Here is a 16,313-nt window from a genome sequence, read left to right as displayed (position 1 = left end):
TTGCCTGATGAAAGCAGATCATGAATGAGATGGTGGAAGTGGGATTCATTTCACAGGCACGGGATATATGTTTTCATAGACAGCAAATGTACTTAATCTATGCATTCACATACACACAAGAACATCTGGAACAATACCCTCCAAACTGCCACCTGTGTTGCGACGGGGACACGTGGGTGACCGGGATGTTCTCTCCTCTTGTGTGTGTTTGGGAGGGAAGATTCGTTATTTTCTGATCGTATGCCTTGGATAATAAATCCTGGTTGCCAGAGAAAGGGAAAGGGGAGGGAACCCTTGTGTCTCTGTGTGCTGACGCTGGCCGTCCTCTGCAGGTGATCGTGAAGACCAGAACGGAGTATCAGCCAGAACAGAAGAACAAAGGGAAGTTCCGGGTGCCAAAGATCGCGGAGTTCACGGTCAGTGTCTCGGTGCTGTCCAGGTAAAGGGTGGGCTGGCGCTGGCGGAGCAGGCACCAGGCCCTGCGGGGAGGTGGCAGGCTTCCCCTGAGGACTTCTTGAAGCCACACCCATTCCAGCACTGAGTGACATGGAGGGGCAAGGGCCCCGCTCAGGCCCTCGTACTCTAGAAGGTTCTGACAAGCCCGATCTTGGGCAGATGCCTCCCGATCCTGCTGATGCTCCAGTCCCCTGCTTCCCGCTCTCCATCAGTCCTCGGGAAATGTGATGGAAACTCAGTCAATGGTCATGGTTGCAACAAATGCAAGAGAAGAAAAAGGGCTTCGTGGTGCAAACCCAGGGGCTGGCTTTCTGCTCTTGGTGGAGGGTCCCTGGAAGCCTGGTGCACACGTGGCTGGCTGTGAGGCGTTGCAGGTTGGGCCGCGGAGCCCAGCTCTAAGGAGGAGGGGGTTTGGGAAGGGCTGCAGGCAGCTGGCTTGGAGCCCCCTGTGGAGTGTGGGGAAGAGGTCTCCTGCAGAGCCTGCAGTGGGAGGGGCGCTGGGACAGGGACAGGCAGCGAGGCTGGGCTCTAGGGGGCAGAGGTGAGGCCGGAGAAGCAGGCAGAGTGCTGACAGTTCCTTGTGGGCCACAGGGAGGAACTTGGGATCATGCTCCTATGGATAGGCAGCCACTGAGCTTCGGAGAGGCGAGGGCGTTTGAACCCTAGAGGAAGCGTGTTGCCTTTCATGTGGTCATGGGCTGCGGGGCGGGAAGGAGAGCGGCGGCACCTGGGCTATGCAGTTGTCCAGGTAAGAAGTCACGGTGGCGCAGGCAAGGGCGGCGAGCGGAGAGATGCGGGCAGCCCAAAGGTGCGGGGCCAGAGCTGCCACGCGGACGTGGCGGACCTGGGAGCGGGCGGGCTGGCTGGAGCCTCGTTTCGCTCTGTGCTGGTCACATGGCCACAAGCACGTTATTAAACTCATTTATCACACGGAGATAGTGGCAGGGCGGGCGTGGGCTGAAACACAGAGCGCGTTAGTACAGAAAATGTCGCACAATGACAGTGGCTCTTCTGTGTCAACTGGGACTGCAGGAATGGCGGGGCGGCAGGGCAGAGGGGCCTGGGGAGTGAGAACGGCCCGGTGGGTTACTTGTGAGCGGCAGTGGGTGCGTGGACCCCCACACTGGTCTGCTCCTGCCTTCCGCGGCCTTCTCTCCTCGGGTCTGTGTTGGAGCCTCAGGCTGTGTGACCCTGGGTGGAAGTGCCGCCCACCCCCGCAGGGTGGGACTCTGGATGCCAGCTCCCTTTTGGAGAGCGGGGCTGTTCTTTGACTGTGCCTTCAGTTCTGCCACACAGTGTGGCCCTAGTGACTGGGGACCCCGCCCCAGCTGCCTGCAGGCACCTGCAGGAATGAGCTCGGAGCTGGAGGGGGCGCGGGGGCTTCTCCATGCCCCACGTGTGCCCCAGGCCGGAGCCAGTTGACCTGTCCTGGCAGCCCGGGTGGGAAGTACGCCAAGGTTCATGTGGGAGTGGTTTCTTAAAATTTTCACTTATTTTTAAATTGTTCTTTTCAGCTATGCATGACTGTAGCGTCTATTTGACGTATTTATACAAACATGGAGTAGATCTTACACATGATGATAAGTACGTAGGAGAGTGGAGTCAGAATCATTGCACTGTCTTTCCTATTCCTAACCCTCTGCCCTCATTACCCTTTGTCTAATCCACTGAACTTCTATTCTTCCCCTCCCCACAACTTATTGTGTGTTAGCATCCAAATATCAGGGAGAACATGTGACCATTGGTTTTTTGGGATTGGCTTATTTCACTTCACATGATAGTCTCCAGATCCATCCATTTACCGGCAAATATCAAAAAGTCATTTTTTATGGCTGAGTAATATTCCATTGTGTGTATATACCACATTGCCTTTATCCATTCATCTGTTGAAGGGCACCTAGGTTGGTTCCATGGCTTAGTTATTGTGAATTGAGCTGCTGTAAACATTGTCGTGGCTGTGTCACTGTAGTATGCTGATTCTAAGTACTTTGAATATACCATGGAGTAGGATCTTTTGTCTATGGAATTTTAGAGTTCTTTAAAAATCACTTTGTTTTAGAGAGTATTTCAATATTTACTCTGAATGATAGGCTGTGAGACAGTTTCATCTTTTTACTTTTTATGCTTTCCAAATTTTATGCAATGAGCATGTATTTTTGCAATAATCAGACAAAAATGAGAATTAGCTTTAAGGTTTTGCTTCTTTTACTAAGTGGCGTGTTGAGTTTCTAGTGGGATCATTCCCTACCCGAGTCACCAGTGGCAGCTCTGGAGACACGCAGTAATGCAGGGGAGGCTTAGAGGGCAGGTTAGGTGAGGAAGGGCCGGGGGTGTGCTCCCCAGGGCCGGAACTGAAGACCCCAAGCAGAGAAGGCAGGTGTTAGGATCTGCCGTGGCTGTGTTTATCAGCCCTGGTGTCGGACACGTTATTTAATTTTTTAGCTTTTTGACGGATTTTGGTGACGTGGCTGTTCCATCATGTTCACGGTGAGCACGGACAGGAGCGGCCCCTCCTTACCTGCGGTTTCGCCCCCGGGTTTCAGTTAACCGCCATCAACTGTGGTCTGGAAATACTTCAGACATGCGCAATTCACACATTCGAAAGCGTGGGCCAGTCTGAGTAGCAGGCTGGATCTCACGCTGCCCCACGCTGCCCGGCCCAGGACGCGAACCCTCCCTCGGTTCCGTGTCCCCGTGCTGCACGCACTCCCTGTCTGTGAGTCGCTCAGCCGCTGCCCCAGATTCCAGGTGGCCTGTCGTGGCTGCTGAGCAACCCTGACTTCACCTACAAGGGGCGGCGAAGCTCAAGCGCACGGGTGCTGGGGAGGCCGCAGACGCGAGGCCGCGCAGCGCGCTCCCTTCAGTGCAGAGATGCCTCGGTGCGGGCGGACGGAGCCCCGGCGCCAGCACCTGCCGCCCGCTGGCTGCCCAGCCCGTGCTGCGTTCCTGGGCTGACTCTCGCCTCGGGGGGAATCGAGTGGATGTGGGGTGCGGTGCTGTCTGAGGCCTCGGATCCGCTGGGAGTCTGTCTCCCTGGATGAGGGGCGACCACGGGGTTCCTGATTCCCAAAGGAATGAGGCTCGAAGAGGTGAGGCGCCCGCTCACCTGGCTGCCCAGCGGCACAGCGGGGCTCAGGGCTGGCCCCTGGCCTGTCCCTTCAGAGGCGCCACTGCACTGGACACCTGCTGGTTAGGGCGGAATGGGCTAGCTAAGACGTGGGGAGCATTTCGGTCAGGGCCAGGCCGGGGAGCCCCGCAGCTGAGCTCGTTTGGCCTGTCCCTGCGGCAGGACAGCCCTTCACGCCTGGGGGCACAGAAAGGCCCTGCCACCAGGATCAAGAAGGAGGGAGGGAGCAAATTCTCCTCTGCTTACGTAAAGCCCTAGCATTCTTCACCTGACCCCCTTCCAGAAAGTTCCCTCTGGGCTTTGTGGAGGATGATCTGTGGTTGGAGGTGGAGTGGGAGCCAGGAGAGGAGGCTGGGTGGTAATTAAGAAGACGTGGAGGGTCTGAGCTGCACCAGCTCTCCCAGGCCCAGGGGCCCAGCGGGCTGTGGAGCTAGAGTCCAGAACTGACGTCTGGTGGGAGAAAGGGGCACAGGGGGCTCCCTGCATTTGTCTCATCTGCCTGGGCCCAGGGTGTCCCTTCCACAAAGGTGGGAGGGTAGGAAGATTGCGGAGCAGGAAGCGCTGGAAGCCCTGGGGAGGTTGGGGTGGGTGGGCTGCCCTGGGGCGCACGTGATGGTCTGCGGCTAAGGATGGCGGTTTCCCCTGGAGAACAGGCTGGAATTGGAATCCACAGCTCTTCTTACAACGTCCGTGCGGGCAAACAGTGCAGGGTCCCCTTTGCGACGTATTTCTCAGGGTTCAGGGAACCGTAGGAATGGCCGGGGTGCACCCCGCCACTACACTCCCTCAGAGGTGTCACAGCATGTGACTGAGCTTGCAGACTGACCTGAGAGAGCAGCTGACAGCTACACGTAGTGAGAGAAGGTGGGAGAGATGGAGGGTGGACACCTGACTGAAAGATCGACAAGAATTTTGCCATTTCTAAAACCAAAGAGAGGCTAAGTCACTGTGAAAGGCAGAGGCCTGCAGACTTAAGCAGACGAAGCTCAGCCACAGGGAGGGCGCCAAACCCTGGGAGCTGGGTTCTCCCAAAGCCGATTTTGCCACAGGGTGCTGGTGCTATGGAAGGTGCTGGGGCAACGGAGTGCAGCGCGGTGCAGGGTGCGGGGGGAGGGGCTGGGCAGTCAGGGAAGCCCCTGGTGCCCTGGTGGAACGGCGTGTGCTGCTGCAATGAAGGGTGTGAGGTCCAGGACTTCTGCTGCGCCTGTGCAGCCCGTCAGTGCCGGAGAAGTCGCTCCGTAGGAGGGTTCTGGAAACATGGAGAATGGTGCTATGCTGGGTGCTCATTGTACGGAAGGGAGTGGGGCTTCCGAAAGTACCGGATTTATGGATGATACGAGTGCTAGGGAGGTACTGATGGTGTAGAGGCTACTGGTGTGGAGAAGGCTGCTGGTGTTGTGGAGGCTGCTGGCATTGTGGAGGGTGGTGGCATTGTGGAGGGTGATGGCATTGTGGAGGGTGGTGGTGTTGTGGAGGGTGCTGGTGTTGTGGAGGGTGCTGGTGTTGTGGAGGGTGCTGGTGTTGTGGAGGATGGTGGCATTGTGGAGGGTGGTGGTGTTGTGGAAGGTAGTGGTGTTGTGGAGGGTGGTGGTGTTGTGGAGGGTGCTGGTGTTGTGGAGGATGGTGGCATTGTGGAGGGTGGTGGCGTTGTGGAGGATGGTGGCATTGTGGAGGGTGGTGGCGTTGAGGAGGGTGGTGGTGTTGTCGAGGGTGGTGGTGTTGTGGAGGGTGGTGGTGTGTTGTGGAGGGTGGTGGTGTTGTGGAGGGTGGTGGTGTTGTAGAGTGTGGTGGTGTTGTGGAACGTGGTGGTGTTGTGGAGCGTGGTGGTGTTGTGGAGGGTGGTGGTGTTGTCGAGGGTGGTGGTGTTGTGGAGGGTGGTGGTGTTGTCGAGGGTGGTGGTGTTGTGGAAGGTGCTGGTGTTGTGGCGGGTGGTGGTGTTGTGGAGCGTGGTGGTGTTGTGGAGGGTGGTGGTGTTGTAGAGTGTGCTGGTGTTGTGGAGCTTGGTGGTGTTGTGGAAGGTAGTGGTGTTGTGGAGGGTGCTGGTGTTGGGGAGAGTCCTGGTGATGTGGAGGGTGCTGGTGTTGTGGAGCGTGCTGGTGTTGGGGAGAGTCCTGGTGTTGTGGAAGGCGCTGGTGTTGTGGAGGGTGTTGGTGTTATGGAGGGTGGTGGTGTTGTGGAGTGTGGTGGTGTTGTGGAGGGTGCTGGTGTTGTGGAGGGTGGTGGTGTTGTGGAGGGTGTTGGTGTTATGGAGAGTGGTGGTGTTGTGGAGCATGGTGGTGTTGTGGAGGGTGCTGGTGTTGTGGAGGGTGGTGGTGTTGTGGAGGGTGGTGGTGTTGTGGAGGTTGCTGGCATTGTGGAGGGTGGTGGTGTTATGGAGAGTGGTGGTATTGTGGAGGGTGGTGGTGTTATGGAGAGTGGTGGTGTTGTGGAGCATGGTGGTGTTGTGGAGCATGGTGGTGTTGTGGAGGGTGCTGGTGTTGTGGAAGGCGCTGGTGTTGTGGAGGGTGTTGCTGTTATGGAGGGTGGTGGTGTTGTGGAGTGTGGTGGTATTGTGGAAGATAGTGGTGTTGTGGAGGGTGTGGGTGTTATGGAGGGTGGTGGTGTTGTGGAGCGTGGTGGTGTTGTGGAAGGTAGTGGTATTGTGGAGGGTGCTGGTGTTGGGGAGAGTCCTGGTGATGTGGAGGGTGGTGGTGTTGTGGACGGTTCTGGTGTTGGGGAGAGTCCTGGTGTTGTGGAGGGTGGTGGTGTTGTGGAGGGTGCTGGTGTTGTGGAGGGTGGTGGTGTTGTGGCGGGTGCTGGTGTTGTGGCGGGTGCTGGTGTTGTGGAGGGTGGTGGTGTTGTGGAGGGTGCTGGTGTTGTAGAGTGTGGTGGTGTTGTGGAGGGTGCTGGTGTTGTGGCGGGTGTTGGTATTGTGGAGGGTGCTGGTGTTGTAGAGTGTGGTGGTGTTGTGGAGGGTGCTGGTGTTGTAGAGTGTGGTGGTGTTGTCGAGGGTGCTGGTGTTGTGGCGGGTGTTGGTATTGTGGAGGGTGCTGGTGTTGTAGAGTGTGGTGGTGTTGTGGAGCGTGCTGGTGTTGTGGAGGTTGCTGGTGTTGTGGAATGCGCTGGTGTTGTCGAGGGTGCTGGTGTTGTGGAGGGTGCTGGTGTTGTGGAGGGTGCTGGTGTTGTGGAGGGTGCTGGTGTTGTGGAGCGTGCTGGTGTTGTGGCGGGTGCTGGTGTTGTGGAGCGTGCTGGTGTTGTGGCGGGTGCTGGTGTTGTGGAGCGTGCTGGTGTTGTGGAGGGTGCTGGTGTTGTGGAGCGTGCTGGTGTTGTGGAGGGTGGTGGTGTTGTGGAGGGTGGTGGTCTTGTGGCGGGTGCTGGTGTTGTGGCGGGTGCTGGTGTTGTGGAGGGTGGTGGTGTTGTGGCGGGTGCTGGTGTTGTGGAGGGTGGTGGTGTTGTGGCGGGTGGTGGTGTTGTGGCGGGTGCTGGTGTTGTGGCGGGTGCTGGTGTTGTGGAGGGTGCTGGTGTTGTGGAGGGTGCTGATGTTGTGGAGGGTGGTGGTGTTGTGGCGGGTGCTGGTCTTGTGGCGGGTGCTGGTGTTGTGGAGGGTGCTGGTGTTGTGGAGGGTGCTGGTGTTGTGGAGGGTGGTGGTGTTGTGGCGGGTGCTGGTGTTGTGGAGGGTGCTGGTGTTGTGGAGGGTGGTGGTGTTGTGGCGGGTGCTGGTGTTGTGGCGGGTGCTGGTGTTGTGGCGGGTGCTGGTGTTGTGGCGGGTGCTGGTGTTGTGGAGGGTGCTGGTGTTGTGGAGGGTGCTGATGTTGTGGAGGGTGGTGGTGTTGTGGCGGGTGCTGGTCTTGTGGCGGGTGCTGGTGTTGTGGAGGGTGCTGGTGTTGTGGAGGGTGCTGGTGTTGTGGAGGGTGGTGGTGTTGTGGCGGGTGCTGGTGTTGTGGAGGGGTGCTGGTGTTGTGGAGGGTGGTGGTGTTGTGGCGGGTGCTGGTGTTGTGGCGGGTGCTGGTGTTGTGGAGGGTGGTGGTGTTGTGGCGGGTGCTGGTGTTGTGGAGGGTGCTGGTGTTGTCGAGGGTGCTGGTGTTGTGGAGGGTGCTGGTGTTGCGGCGGGTGCTGGTGTTGTCGAGGGTGCTGGTCTTGTGGCGGGTGGTGGTGTTGTGGCGGGTGCTGGTGTTGTGGAGGGTGCTGGTGTTGTCGAGGGTGCTGGTGTTGTGGAGGGTGCTGGTGTTGTGGAGGGTGGTGGTGTTGTGGCGGGTGGTGGTGTTGTGGCGGGTGCTGGTGTTGTGGAGGGTGCTGGTGTTGTGGAGGGTGCTGGTGTTGTCGAGGGTGCTGGTCTTGTGGCGGGTGCTGGTGTTGTGGAGGGTGCTGGTCTTGTGGAGGGTGCTGGTGTTGTGGAGGGTGCTGGTGTTGTGGAGGGTGCTGATGTTGTGGAGGGTGGTGGTGTTGTGGCGGGTGCTGGTGTTGTGGAGGGTGCTGGTGTTGTGGAGGGTGGTGGTGTTGTGGCGGGTGCTGGTGTTGTGGCGGGTGCTGGTGTTGTGGAGGGTGGTGGTGTTGTGGCGGGTGCTGGTGTTGTGGAGGGTGCTGGTGTTGTCGAGGGTGCTGGTCTTGTGGTGGGTGCTGGTGTTGTGGAGGGTGCTGGTCTTGTGGCGGGTGCTGGTGTTGTGGCGGGTGCTGGTGTTGTGGAGGGTGGTGGTGTTGTGGCGGGTGCTGGTGTTGTGGAGGGTGGTGGTGTTGTGGCGGGTGCTGGTGTTGTGGAGGGTGCTGGTCTTGTGGCGGGTGCTGGTGTTGTGGAGGGTGGTGGTGTTGTGGCGGGTGCTGGTGTTGTGGAGGGTGCTGGTCTTGTGGCGGGTGCTGGTGTTGTGGCGGGTGCTGGTGTTGTGGAGGGTGGTGGTGTTGTGGCGGGTGCTGGTGTTGTGGAGGGTGGTGGTGTTGTGGCGGGTGCTGGTGTTGTGGAGGGTGCTGGTGTTGTCGAGGGTGCTGGTGTTGTGGAGGGTGGTGGTGTTGTGGCGGGTGCTGGTGTTGTCGAGGGTGCTGGTGCTGTCGAGGGTGCTGGTGCTGTCGAGGGTGCTGGTGTTGTCGAGGGTGCTGGTGTTGTCGAGGGTGCTGGTGTTGTGGAGGGTGCTGGTGTTGTGGCGGGTGCTGGTGTTGTGGCGGGTGCTGGTGTCTGGAGGCTGCTGCCCTGTCTCCCCATGTCCCCGCCTGAGTTTTCCGGGGCTGGTTCACTCATAGGTGCTGCGCTTGCCCTCAGTAGCCTTTGTGTCAATGATTGACTTTCTGGAGTCACCTGGGTTTGAGGCTGGGCACACTTGACGTCTCAGTCGATTACCTTCTTCTTCTCTTTAACCACATGACCTCAGAATGTCCCTTCACCCCTTTGACATCCTGGCTCATCCTCACTAACCCCAGACGACAGTGTTCTTGAGAGAACAGGCAGTTGCGTTCTTGGTGCAATCGCGTAAGGGCTTAATAAATGATCATTTATTTATTTCCTTCCTATTTTTATCCCTTTTCTTTGCTGTGGGTTTTTAGCTTCCTGCCTAATGAGCTGGATCTTGTTGGCTGGGCTCTGAGCCTCCCCGTCGTGACTCTCCCATGGGACAGGACTGGGCATGGGAGGAGCTGTTCCAGGTTATAGCTGGTTCCGTGTCAGGCTCCGCCGGGCCTCTGCCTCTTAGCAGGCCCCTGGAGCCGCCCCGTCTTGGCTCTCCGTAAGTGTGGTCTGTTTTTTTTTTGTTTGTTTGTTTTAGACTCTTTTTCTACACATTCATTTTAACATGAATGATCATAATGGGTTAAAAAAGCTTTCACATCTCTTCACCCTACAATCATCCTGCAGAGCGGATTCTAGTATCACATCCGATTTACAGGTGAGGGAGAGGTGCCCTTCCCAAGCCTGCTCACCAGGACATTGAGCACAGAATAGGAACCCATCCCGGGCTGCGTGTTCCCCGTCGTACCCAGTGCTACCCTGCTGTTGTCCTCGAGTAGCTTGGCCTGCCTGCCTTCATTGCTTCCTCTGCAGTCTCTCCAGTCTTTCTCTGTCTTCATCAGCATGTGCTCTGGGCTTGGCTCAGTGCCTGCCATCTCCTGGGAGACAGGACGGTGGCCATGTCCCTACTGTCAAGGAATCCCCAGAGAAGGGGGCAGACAGGAATCGTCCTGGCCAGGTTCTCAGCCGTTCTGCTCTCGGCCGTATCCTCCTCAGGGACCCTTCTCTGGTCCTCTTCACCTGGTTCAGGGCCTCCCCCGGGCTCTGTAGGGTCCTCTGAGCGCCTCCATACAGCTTTGCCCTACCTGGTGCCCCTACATCTGCGGCCTCATTCAGCCCTGATCCAGGGAGGTGCCCGGCCTCCTCCTGTGTTCCCAGTTCCTGGCACAGGGACTGTCATGGAGCTGGTGTTGTCTGTGTTTCCAGGTGGGCCCCGTCCTTCGGGCTGGCCACAGGATTCCTTCCTGACCCCAAGGCCTGATTCAGGGTTCAGAGATCTGGCTCGTTGACCGTGGCTGGGCAGGTTCAGACGGAAGCTGACAGGGAAGGACGGCGGGGATGCCTGCAGACAGACCCGGAGCGCCGTCGATGGCGGGAGGCCAGAACACAGGATCCCATCAAGGACCAGAACTTGCCACTCCTGTCAGTCAAATGCACACGGAAAAGTGAGGGGAAGGAGGCCCTGGGAGTGAGGGGCCTGATTCTTTTGAAGAAACTGGCACTGGGAGGCTCTTATTAAAATCAATCAACCACACGAAAGGAAACAAAAACCAAACAAAACCTCCCCCTTGGACAGTTCGGGCCTAACGTTTTAGAGTGTTGGTCTTTTAAAATTGTTTCATCCATTCACTGATCCATCCAGCTCTCTGGGCCTCTGTGCTGTGCCCAAACTGTGATTGGCACTTGCTGCATGCCACGCCCAGAAGGCCATGGAGCTGGGATGTCCTCCCAGGCTCGGAGCACGGGGTCGCCTGCCCTTTGCGTGGGAGCTGGGCAAGGCCACTCACTGTGCGTGCAGCCAAGTGGGAGCGGAGCCCTGGCTGCAGATAAATAGCTCCTCAGGCAGCTGCAGAGTGACCTCACCTGCCACTGTTCCTTCTTTATGTGAGGGAAGGTGCGGCCACGGGCTGCGAGCTTGCTGGGTGTCCTCCAACACGGACGGACCCTAGAGCCAGGCCCTCCCTCCTGCAGTCTCCAGTGACCTTCTCCTCCACTCAGGCGCGCAGTCTGATCTGGCTGCGTCCCCAGAGCAGGAGACTGGGGAAGCTCAGCTCCCACCTTGGCATTCCGTCCCAGCTGAAGGTCCCACCCTGCTTCTGTTGCTCCCGCAGGTGCCCTGACCTCCTGGAATGCTCGCCCTTCCCTCCTCGCCCTGTGCCCTCTGTGCTTCCCTGCCTTGTCCCTGCTGTCTCTTCTGGCTGGAAACCTTGGCTGCCTTGGCCAGAGGGCCACCTCCCCACTCGTCCCTCGACGCTGGGCCCAAGGGTGCCCGCTGGTCCCCGCGAAGCCCGCCCGCCCTCCTTGATTCCTGCCCTGGAGGCAGTGCTGGCCTCTACGGCTCCCTTCTGGCTCTCCCACTGACTAGACCTGAGCACCCTGGGGCAGGACTGTGGCCTCTTTCCTCTCTGCACCCAAGTGCCCAGCCAGTGCCTCACCAGGATCAGCACCCAGACATCTGTAGTGACGAGTGAGCAACAAGGAACCATGCTGACCGAGGAAGGCCGTGTGCTGATCCGCGGGCTCTGGACGCCGCCTCTTCCAGACCCTCACTGACAGGGTCTTGTCTCTCCTCCTCAGCGGCTCGAGGAGGACACGTTCCCATAGGCGCCGTCTTCCCGACCCACCTTCCTGCTGAGGGGAGGCCTCCTGTATGGCTCTGCCGATCTTCCATCAAACCCAGGGGCTGCCCGCCCTCGGGGGTCTCAGGTTTGCTGACAGCAGCACTGGAGATCAGAGGTTTTACTGTATTACCTCTCGTCCTGGTTTTCATTGCTCTCCTTGTTTTATTTTGAGGAACGTTTTTAGGCAAGTTATTAAGAGGCCTGCCTGGTGGCCTCAGCGCAGTCCTTACCGGCATGGGAAGAATCCGCGCTGAGCCCTTGGGGAAAGGCTGCGGTGGGGTCACCTGGCTATTTCACTGCTGGCTGGAGTTTCCTGAAAATCAGGGCACGGATGCCGGCCTGCTTTTGGCTGGATGCTTCCCTGGCCTGATGGCTCTACTGCTAAGTGACCTCCAGGAACACATATTGTTATTAACTGATAGCGGAAAGGCAAACGTGGTTTATTATTTTTTTAACAAAATATTTCCCAAAGAGAGAAAATATACATGCTGCTCTCTAGGGAAGGACAGACTCAGGGTTCAGATGAAGGGCTAGGAGGGTCAGTGACTTCCAGGGCAAGTGACTGGGCTGATTTTACTGCTGGCTTATGTTCTGTGATGCAGACCAACCTGAGTAAGTAAATGAGGCTTGTTCAAACTTGCCAGTCAGTTGTTGAACTGTTGGAAGTCTAAAATCAACCGTAGGGGGGGTGTGTACATGAAAGAAATCAGCAACCGCTTTATTCCTGCCCCTGCCACACACTGGTTCATGGGACATCCTGCGCAGAAGGCACTGTAAAAGGGGACAGTGTGTGGCCGGGAATCTTTCACGGTGAGTTTATGCGAGCTAAAGCCAGTCATGGCACCTCTCTGACTCTGCTTTCCAGTCTGTCAAGTGGGACGATGACGTCTACATCGCAGGCCTGTGGGGTCACTTAAATGGACACTCTGTTCCTCAGAGTTCCCGGGAAAGTGAGCTTCCTTTTGCCATTACAGGATATTTCCTTCCTGCTGGATGAAGTGCTCCCACCATGCTGGGTCTACGGTGGGGGGCCACACCTGGTCCCTCTGGGCCTGCCGTCCCCACTGATGCTGCCCAGCTCAGCTGCTGCTCCTCATGTCCCCTTCCACGGGACCAGTTTTGGCTCTCCATGCCTATCCCGTCCTCTTTACCTACCATAAGTAAAATCATAGTAGACCAACCGATCGCTCTTTTTCTGGAGAAATCTCCCGTGGTTGCCCACTTGCTGTGGGCTGCCGCGTGAAATCCTTGGCGCAGAGGGCAGACTGCCAGAGGGGCTCCTTGCTGCAGCCCCTGTTCCTTACCACAGACGTGCTGCAGGCCCGGGCTCCAGGGTCTCATGGCTCTGCAGAGCTGCCTTCCACACCTGTGCTCTTACCTATGAAGTCTGCGCTACCTCTGTTTCCACCCCTGTGTCTGCCTGTGGCCCAGCTCAGGTCTCACTTCCTCCTGGGGACTTAAGGGGTCCTGGGCTCCTATGACCCCAGCATTTCTCAGCACCCTGTAGTGTAGGGGTGCCAGGTTAGCTCAGGCGCAGATAAGAGCCGTGGAGTCAAGACCCAGACCCTGGGAGCCGGGTAGGAGCAGGCTTGTGGTGAGCCGCCTGCAAACTCGTTTATCGCAGGAAAAACCATACATTTTATAGACTTTTAGCCCAATCACAATGTGCCACGGGGGTCAGACCACCAGGCCCCTGTACAGGTTCCCTTGGTAACACAGGTCCATTTGGAGCAGTTGTTTACTTTCCTAAGTGGTCAGAGTGGAACGCTCCTCTCTGCAAGTCTACGCACTTGTCTGGGGTTCCCCTGCTGCCGCCCGGGTGGTGGCAGGGCTTCGTTTCGGCGTCCAGGTCCTAGCGAGGCAGTAAGAGGGAGGCGCTCGGGGAAGGTGGAAGGACGTCTTCGGGTTGGGTGACAGTTTCCATCTCACTGAACTCCCAGATGTGCCCCGTAGTTTGCTAGCCCGTCCCCCTTGTCTTCAGTGTCCTTGTGAGTGGACGCTGCATCGGAGGTGCAGATGGGCGGCAGGACGGCTAGCGGTCGTCAAACTCACGCAGGTTAAGGGGCAGGTGCTCCGTGCTCACGCACACGTGCACTCTTCCTGACTCGGTGTCTGAACCTGGAGATTCTGTGCGTTGGGAAGGGCCTGAATTAAACTCAACTGAAAAGCGGTAGCTGGGATTCTGAAAGCTCGCAGCACGTCCCCATTTGCCGAGCACTGGGTTGTATTTTTCTTCTTTATTGTCTTTGAATGACCTGTTTGACCAGATCCTGAAGTGCATTGATCCAAAAGGAGAAAATAAGAAAACAGTTCCCAAGGGAGAGATGCCACGGTCCTCCAGCTTGCCACACGACCTGCTGCGTGATCCCAGTCCAGGGGGACAGCCACTCCTGACACTCATTTTCTGGGCCTCTGCCGCTGCAATGTGGGATTATATTAAATCCGATTTTTTGTTTTTATGGATGCATGGTGCTGAATCTCTCGGAGCTGTCAGAGTCACACAGACCCCAACAAAGTGGCTGCGTGTGCAGCTCCTCATGTCACCACTGTGCTACATAATTGTAAGAGAACTGGTTGTCATAGCAACTGCCATGCAGGCCCCGCTTCCTCCTGAAGCTGCTGACAAGCTCCGCAGCTCTACAACCCTAGTAGTCGGAGGACCTAGTTCTCCACGGGAGCTCATCATGAGTCCATCCTAATTCTCTATAGTCTGAGCTGGCTTTCACTCTGCAGCGCGACAGACCTGGGTTCACATGTTTGTTCTATAACTTATTGGCCGTGTGACCTTGGGCAAGACATCTAATTTCCAGGAGCCTCAGTTTCCTTTTCTGCAAAATGGGGCTACCAGTGGCATAGTGCTTCTGTGCGTGACACACCTGGCACGACTCCTGGCTTGCAGCGGCCACTGGTATGTGTTAGACATTCCCCTTAACCTCTCTCACGCCGAACAAGTGGGAAATGAAAGCATCGGGAGTAGACAGTTATGAATTTTAGTAGTCGCTGTGGCTTGAAAATCAGATTATTACACAGAAATTCTAGACTGGATCACATATAGGAGGTGGGGAGAGAGGACGTAAGTAAATATTGAATTAGGGAATTGACTTAAATTCAGATTTGTTTTTCCTTGAGCTAAAAATAAATCTCTAATCTCCAAATTCTCCAAACTGAGTCGGGGCAACTTGTTTTGGGCCTCAGTCCCTGGAGCTCAGTTTTCCCGTCTGTAACAGAGGCGGTTGGGTGAGCTGATCTCCCAGGGTCTGTTGGCTGTGATGTTTTCGGACAGTGGTTCTCAATTAGGGGTGATGTCTTTCCCTAGGGGCCCTTTGGACATTCTGAAGGTGGTTGTGGCTTGTCACAACTGTGGGTATCTGTGTGTGTGTTAGCATCCAGCAGGCAGGTCCGGGATGCTCGTGAACGTTGTGTGGTGCCCGGGACAGTCCTCTACAATGAAGAATCATCCTGCCTCAAAAGTCAACAGTTCAGGGTCCGGAAACCTCCATCTAGAGTTTACCAGTGTGTTCCTTGGGTCTAGAATCAGAAACCACACCACAGTCGTGCCACCAAGATAAGGCAGATTTGTCTAGCATTTCAATTTCTTATCCTCGAATCTCCTAGAGGTCTGAAGCCTTATGAAAACCAGTAAAGGTAAAGACCAAACACTTCTCAAGGTGGAGGAGGGCTTCATAAAAACGGTGGCTGCGGGAGGCAGAAGTACGTTCCTTTGTCCTTTTCCTTGGTGCTGCATGACTTTCAACAGACCAAATATGATTGTTTCATGCTGAAGCAAAATAGACTGAATGCAATTTCAGGGCCATAAATAGCTTTATTATTTTTTCTTTAGAGGATGATAAAAATAGGTTTTGCATGTGTTTTAGCTACTTCCCTCATCTCTAGCTCCTGTCTTGGGTCTTGACAGTCCACACACCATCGGGATGTAGCTCCTCTGAGACTAACCCACGTTCACTTCCTTCCCCTGCGGAGACTCCAGCCTTTGGGGTGAAATCCGAACAACTCAGCCTTGATGTGTGTTTTCCATGGTTCTGGACACTCTGGGACAGAAACAGCCCCTGATTCAGTTCTATAGCCCCTGCAACTTTCAAGAGGACAGTGGCTTTGGAAAGGACAGTTGTCAGTAACTGTTTTTTGTACTAGGGGTTGAACCCAAGGGCACTTAACCACTGAATCACATCTTAGCCCTATTTATTTATTTATTTAATTTGAGAAAGGTCTCTCTGGGTTGCTTAGGACCTCGCTAGGTTTCTGAGGCTGGCTTTGAAGTTGTGATCCTCCTGCCTCAGCCTCTGGGGCCACTGGAGCTTTTGTTTTTAAATAAGAGTAACAGGTACGGATGCACAAAATCCAACAGTGTGGAAAAACGTAGGCATTGAGTCTCCCTTTCTTTCCCTTCATGATCCTTCTCACCCCAAATATCCATTTTCCAGGTCCACGCTGTCCAAATTGGATGCCCCTGGGCCAACGTGGCCATACACATACAAATTAATCAAAATGAAGTGAAATCCACAGTTTAATTCTGCAGTTGTATGGGTGAAATTTCAAGAGCCAACAGCCACAAGAGCCTGGGGGCTGCCGCGCTGGACAGGGCAGATGTCTGAAGCTTTCCATCAGCGCAAAATGTTCTGTCGGACAGCCCCGGAACCTTTTCTTACGTTCCTACCCAGAGACATTTTCTTCATGTCAGTATTCACATTTATACATGCAAATGACGTTTGCTATCCTCCTTCATTTTCTCTAATGGGATCATTTTATACACATTCTTCTGTATCTTGCTTTTTTTCTCTTAATAATATGTCTCGGAGATCCTTCCACATCAGCACTGTGAACCCTTTGTTCTTGTCAGTTGCTGTAGACTGAAGCTGCTTCTTCATGGCTTCAATTAGCTCACTATTGTCGCTCTAGCCTT

At 56.0% G+C, this 16,313-nt stretch overlaps 1 protein-coding gene across 2 annotated transcripts in view; it reads left to right on the top strand.

Moving 5' to 3' along the window:
- Positions 1 to 16,313, top strand: part of NSG2 (neuronal vesicle trafficking associated 2) — a 56,864-nt gene that overhangs the window by 15,499 nt on the left and 25,052 nt on the right. For both annotated transcript variants that reach the window (XM_079144335.1, XM_079144336.1), the window contains exon 3: positions 333 to 416. In XM_079144335.1, the coding sequence (XP_079000461.1) occupies positions 333 to 416 (84 nt within the window). The remainder of the gene's footprint in view (positions 1 to 332; positions 417 to 16,313) is intronic.

The sequence above is a fragment of the Sciurus vulgaris genome (assembly GCF_902686455.1).
Source record: "Sciurus vulgaris genome assembly, chromosome: 6".
Classification (NCBI taxonomy): Eukaryota; Metazoa; Chordata; class Mammalia; order Rodentia; family Sciuridae; genus Sciurus; species Sciurus vulgaris.
The sequence above is the reverse complement of the archived record's forward strand: the minus strand, read 5'-3'. Positions and strand labels throughout refer to the sequence as shown.